Source organism: Mus caroli, chromosome 6 (assembly GCF_900094665.2).
Source record: "Mus caroli chromosome 6, CAROLI_EIJ_v1.1, whole genome shotgun sequence".
Classification (NCBI taxonomy): Eukaryota; Metazoa; Chordata; class Mammalia; order Rodentia; family Muridae; genus Mus; species Mus caroli.
Window position 1 is genome coordinate 524520 of NC_034575.1, and position 7024 is coordinate 531543.

The 7024-nt window shown below is 38.0% G+C and overlaps 1 protein-coding gene across 1 annotated transcript; it reads left to right on the plus strand.

The window, feature by feature from the left end:
• Positions 1 to 3497: 3497 nt before the first annotated feature.
• Positions 3498 to 6707, plus strand: Gngt1 (G protein subunit gamma transducin 1). Its single transcript, XM_021165660.1, has 3 exons — positions 3498 to 3768; positions 3887 to 3989; positions 6444 to 6707. Exons 2-3 carry the CDS (start codon positions 3894 to 3896, stop codon positions 6570 to 6572), a joined length of 225 nt encoding a protein of 74 aa, XP_021021319.1. The 5' UTR covers positions 3498 to 3768; positions 3887 to 3893; the 3' UTR covers positions 6573 to 6707.
• The last annotated feature ends 317 nt before the right edge of the window (positions 6708 to 7024 follow it).

Sequence of the window (7024 nt, forward strand, 5' to 3'; positions counted from 1 at the left end):
ACTTTGTAGACCAGGCTGGCCTTGAACTCAGAAATTTGCCTGCCTCTGCCTCCCAAGTTCTGGGATTAAAGACGTGCGCCACCACGCCCGGCTCAGGATATATTTTTGTATTTAGTTGTAAAGTGAAGTTAAGCCCAAGTTTGAAATAATTATGCATATGTTTGTCATGCAAATGTTTGTCTTTTACTGGTCGTCAGTCTAGAATTAGGAAAGTTTGTCTTATGTATTAAGGCCACGAAACTGGTGAAATGTAAACTTCTACCCTAGGGGTCTTGATTTCTTCCATTGGGTGGGAACCAGTCTTCATATGGGGTACATCTCATGGGCTTCTCTCTCCCCTTGCTGCTCTCTGCTTTGCCTTTGTTTCTTGCAGTCTTTGATGGCATATGGCAGAGGATGAAGAAAAGGAGCGAGCATCTTCTTAACTGGAGTGTGGTCCTCTATCCTCATCCTAATGAGCACCAGCCATTACCTTATCTTACTGGGCTTTGGCCTAACCTGAAAGCTTAGACTATGAGGGATGAAGAAAAATTTAGTGTTGTCTGTTTTCAATTTTCATCTATATTCTTGAGTATGAAGAAACAACTAAGCCATTTATATTGATTTAAAAGAAGTATGTGGGAGTAGAATTCACATCAGACCAGAAGATGAGCTTTTATATTGGAAGCATCCCATCATTGTATGATTCTGGGTGTTTGCACTCTGGACAAGCGTTGTGTCACTGTAAGATGGTCAGACAACAAAGAAGAAAAATTGTGTGTGAAATATATATATGTATACATATATATATACACACACACACCTATATGTATAATTTAATTTTTTACATTTATTTACTAGGGGGTGGGAGGGTATTAGCATAAGTGTAGAGATTCTCTCTTTCTAACATTTATGGCCCAAGGGATTGAAATCGTGTTGTTAGGCTTAGTGTGACTAATACCTCTATCCACAGAAATGTCTCACTAGCTGTATCTGGATTCCTTGAACCCTTAATTGCTATTTAACTCTAAACATTTAAAATCCCCTCCCCACACACGTAAGCTCTTTCTTATCTGTCTCAGTATCTTTGAGGAGGTTGAAATTTGTGTTCCCTGCTTTTGGTATGTGAAGTCTCTTGGACTTTTTTCACACAGACCTAGGGCTTTCAATTTGCAAGCTTTCTAGAATTTTCTAAGACTGTTCTCTAAAATAAAAAAAAAATGTATATAACATGTATTAAATATAACATATTTAATTTTAAACCTCAATTGAGAAATCACTTATTAAAAATGATGTTGGATAGATGTCATGCTTTCCTATAGCAAGTGAATATGACCTAGGGTGGTAACTGCATCTGCATGTTTGATTTTATTCGAGTGAATACTGTGCAGAGCAATGGGCAGCTGTGAGGACTGAAACATCTGACAAGTATTAGACTTCCTTGAAGCAGATTCCAGATGCAGGTTGTGGTTCAGATCACTGAGTCATCCAGGAGAACACTCACGGAGAAGCTCTAATTGAGTGAGGAAGTAGGATCGGCAGAAGATGTTAGTAACAAGAATTCTAGCCTCATCCTGACCTTCCTGGAGCACTAGAAAAGTTTCAGTTCCAGCAAAGATTTCTGCCAAGACAAGAAAAGTTATGTTATTACGGCGCCACCCTAGCAAGTTGTCTGCTATATCCTTAGGCCTAGATAAGAACATAATCTTCCAGGCATGTCCAGGCAAAGTGTGTTCTACAATCAACAACCAACTTGGGACCAAGATTTGTCTGTAAGAGTCAGTAACCTCAGGACATGGTGGATGAATACCTGACCCTAGGAAAGGAGATCTCGGTAGACTACAGCAACATATATTCTCAAAGGAGCCAAATTATGTGCACATGATATATTTAGAGTGTGTAAAGAGGTCTCAGATAATGCCACATAAGAAAGTACAGTCTAAGAAATTGGAGATGCATGGATAACAATTAATAAAGGCTTGTTCTACCATCATCTATATTTCAGGTAAATAAGTCACAGGCTTAATAATTGGTCGAAATCATTCAGTTGTCAAGTACATGAGGATGGTCATTTGCTTTTGGTAATTGACTAGAATATTCTGGAGCAGAAAAATCAACTGGTGGATCTATCTCAGATCTCCTTAAGTCAAAATTCTTTTCATTGTCACCCTTATAAAAGGCAGTCTACTGTGTATAAACCTTAACAGTCAACTGTGATAACAATACACACGGAAGTGTTTCTCAGACATACTGTGGTGCTACAGCCAGTATGGGGAAGTTTGTGTAAATGGTAGCATCAGTGGGTAAGAAGTCAAAGGAACATGTGTGAAGTTCTACAGTTATTCCTTTTACAGAGGAGTCAGAGGGAAGATGAGAATAAGACAGAGACTGCGCTTCCACCTGACAAAGGTCTGGTAGAACTGACTCTGTACTGTTGCATCATTTCTTACAGAGAAGAGTGGGGAAAGTGAAACTAGCAGGTGACAGTAGGCTCCTGTCGCCAGCATTGGCAGCTCCATTCTAGGGCTGTGTTGCATATGCAGAGTTTTTATTTAAAAAAAAATACAGGCCATCACTGGAAAGAGAGGCCCATTGGACACACAAACTTTATATGCCCCAGTACAGGGGAACGCCAGGGCCAAAAATGGGAATGGGTGGGTAGGGAAGNGGGGGGGGGGGCGTATGGAGGACTTTTGGGAGAGCATTGGAAATGTAATTGAGGAAAATACGTAATTAAAAAAAAAAAGAAAAAAAATACATGAAGTACCTCTTCCTCGGGAAGCATAGGATATCTTAAGACTAGGAGGCATACAATATTTCCCTAAATGTTTTGGGAATGAAAACAACACACACTTAATCAGGAGTTGTTGTGATGCTGCTTAGCCAAGTAGTCTCCTGGAAATGTACAATGTCACATTGCTCGAAATAGTGTGTGATCTGAATAGTTCACGTTGCATAAAAATATTTCCATATGAAAATGAAATTGCAGATGTAAAGCAGAAAAGGAGAGGAGCAGGGGACAGACACGGTGTCATTTAAGTATAACAATATGTCTTTCAAGTAATTTCAGCTATGCCAACAGCCAACAAGCCATCTTCTCTATTACCCATGAGTCTAAATAAGAGGAAGATGGTAGAAGAGTTTATTCCTCTCACCAAAGTTACATTGGTAGATCAGAACCAGCATGTTCCCTTTAACAAGTTAGAGCTGCTCGACACCCTTTGTTCAATGTGCTGCAGCAGTTAACCCATAAATCCTAGGTATTGTTGAACGACATTTCTAAATTGTATAATAGCTTGTTTCTGAAGTTTATTTACTATATTCAGCTTCACTGGTTCACATTTCAATCCATTCTCTAGGATACATTTAATAATGGTACTCTTTATAAATAGTTCTCTTTTAATACCAGATTAAATACTCAAGCAATTTGGGGATTAATGGGCAGTCCTCCAAATAACCTCTGACTCAACTAAATGGCATCGATTCCTTGGCGGATGGCTTTGATGCAAGAGAGGAGTGTTGAAAACCCAGAAGTTCAGACTGCAAAAGGCCAGAAGAAAGGAAGGACGCTACTACTTCGTATTACACGCTGACTAAACAGTCCCCTCCCCTCAAATCTTCTGGCATGTGTTGGAAGAGAAATGCTTAGTTTAATCATATTAGGGGAGATTATGAAGAAGCTTTAAAATCCTAAGCCTGGTATGCAGTATGAGCAGTGTTTAGAGAGCTTGTTCATGAGAGCTGGTTATCATAGGCAATCTGAAAGAAACCCAAAAAACAGCTTCCCTGGTAAGTGCAGAGCAGAGGCATGGGCTGCCTATGGGCTGTGTGTGTGTGTGTGTGTGTGTGTGTGTGTGTGTGTGTGCACAGTTCAGGTGTGCATGATTACACTCTATCTTTATCACAGACAGAAGATGCCAGTGATCAACATCGAGGACCTGACAGAAAAGGACAAGTTGAAGATGGAGGTAGACCAGCTTAAGAAGGAAGTGACACTGGAAAGAATGATGGTAAGCGGGTGACCTCTGGAATTCACTGGAAGAGACAGTTTGGCAAATATTCAAGCCTCTCAATTCCTTTAGCATATACTGGAACAGATCAATGTATCTAAAAATAAATTATTAGTGGAAAACAATCAGTGTTGAAGAAAGATAATAATTAAATTTATTTTATGAGCCCAAGTGTTAGAAAGCTAGTTTTCCCAATCCAAGTGTGCCTCTTTGCCTGTCTCGGTATACGACCAATGAGCTAAGAGATGTTTTATACCTTTACAGAAAGACCAAGTAGAAGAAAATAGGGGAAAATTTGAAACAGATGGTGTTTTACCTAAGTACTAAAATGAAACAAGGCATGGAGACATTTTGGTTTTCTTCCTTATAAGTTGATGAGATATTCTTCATTTTATATAATATATTGATGTTGNTGGTGTATTTAAAAGTACAACCTTACTCTCTCCAGCCCTGCCCATGGTTAGTCACAAATAAGTCCACCTTAGTCTTCCTTTACAAATAAAGATGATTTCAGCCACAACACCTCACGAGTTTCTCCTAAAAAAAAAAACCACCTGATAGCTCTTGAGAATAGTGTGAACCAGAGTCTCTGCATTAAATGTAATATAAAAGAAAAGGGAATAAAAAACTTTCACCAAACAGTAACTGAATCTCAAGGAGTGTAGATATGTGTGTTGGGTAAGTTCACTTCACTTTAGAAAAATTAGCAAAACAAAAACTTCTTCATGAATATGTGTGTGTGCGCGAGCGCATATATGTATGTATACACATCCTTAATAGAACAGAGTGAAAAGAGTTTATATTCTTGTCATGCATTGCTCAAACCTTACTTCTAAACAAATACATTTAAGATTTTAGGTTTTTTATTTTTTTATAATTGCCTCCAACTGTCATGTTATTCCTTCCATAGAGACAAAACCTGTTTCGATATAAAGATAAACTCAAATCTTCAATCAGCACAACAGAACACAAAACTGACAGGCTAAAGACCTTATTATATTAATGAGCTCCTGAGTGTCCTTTGGTCAGTAATGTAAATATTTTAAGATTTGTTAATCACCTTGGAGTTATTTATTTAGGGTAAACATGACATACACTATCACCCATCTCTCCCACTATTCAGAATATTCTTGCTTTTGCAAGTTTAAGTAACAATATTATACTTTAAACCTCACTCTCTTTTCAGTCCTATGTTGTCTTGCTACTACTGTTTATTTCTTCCTTTTCTTCTCCCACCTCCTCCTATACAGATATTTTGCTGTATATTTAGAACACATGTGCATGTTCGCATGTACACACACACACACACACACACACACACTTTGTTTTAGTCTATTCTTGCTGCTGTAAGAGATTAGAACACATTGCATGCCTTTGCATAAGTGATAAACATTCTCTACAGTTCTGGAACTGTGCTCATCCAAGTCCAGTGCCTGTGCCCTCATTCCCAGGTCGTGTCTGCTCAGTGAGTTCTTACATGGTTCAAAAAGATGAGGGAGTGAATGTTCTGGTGACCTGTCCTCTCAGTGCTAACGCTGATCATGAGCTAACCCTCAGGGTGAAAGCTGTTGTCAAAGGTTTCATCTCCTGGTACCATTAGATTGGGACTATTTCCAAATATAGAATTTAAAATGCACATATATATTTATGCATATATGCAATTGTACATGTATGTGTATATGGTATGCAATTTTATGTAAAAAGGTCACTAAATTATTTACATAACTTACAAATTGGTCACTGCATTGTCAAAAATACAGATCTATTTTTCTATCATAAAAGGCATCAATTGAATATAAAAATGAATTGAAGCTAAAAGCCATGAATAATTTGAACTCTTTTGAGTACATACATGTTCATATTACCTATGTAGATACAGCACTGAAGCCTGGTTGTTTTCTAAATCATAATTATAAGGCTATAAATGAATGCCCGTATCATCATACATTAGCTTGTTGAGCATCAGTTCTAGATGTCTGGGCTATACTAAACAAAATAGCCAAAGACAGTGACCTCTTAGAGCATATGCAGTACACTGTTATGAACAGTCACTGAGTTTAAAGCTGCAAGTCTGCACTTCTGAGAATCTGACACTGAGAATAAGCCAGGAATTTAGCAACTGTTCACTCTCGTCCATCTTCACACTAAAGGTTTAGGAAGAGAAGAGAGACATACTTTGGAGAAATCTCACACTTGTGTTTCCTTGACAACGCTAGAGGAAGGGCCTGTTAGGAAATGTTAGCTGAAGGGTCAGCTTTCTATCCTCCGGAGACATCTAAAAGGGAAGTGTGGGAATGATTTTTTTCCACCCTGGAAAAGACATGTGCAATGGCAGAAAACAGATGGAATCACTTCAAAAGCTGTGACACAGAAATATATTGTAATAAATACATTTCTATCATCTGCAGAATTCTGTTCTTATCTCTGCGTTATCTCTGCCTCCTTTCTTTTAAGGTTTCCAAATGTTGTGAAGAAGTAAGAGATTATATTGAAGAAAGATCTGGAGAAGACCCTCTAGTGAAGGGGGTTCCAGAGGACAAAAACCCCTTCAAGGAACTCAAAGGAGGCTGTGTGATTTCATAGGCGGGAAGACATTTTCTTAGAATATTTAGAATTTTAATGATAATGGAAACTGTTCTCCTATATAATTAAACTGTATATGTTGTTTAAATTATTAAACTTTAAATTATAATAAAAATAAAGTTGCAATAATATGTATACTCATTTTTTAATCAAGTATTTCACATAAGGCTTAACAAGTAATTAGCTGTAATATTGATGAACCCTCCTTTAGAAGCAGTGTATTCTAAACTGCCTTTGTAGTTTTATATTCCTTCATTTTCCTTTCAATATTAATGATACTCTTCTAGAACTTTTTTTTGTTTTTGTGGTTTTTGTTTTTGAGACAGGATTTCTCTGTGCAGTCCTAGCTTTCCTGGAACTCACTCTGTAGACCAGGCTGGCCTCTAACTCAGAAATCCACCTGCCTCTGCCTCCCAAGTGCTGGGATTAAAGGCATGCACCACCACTGCTCC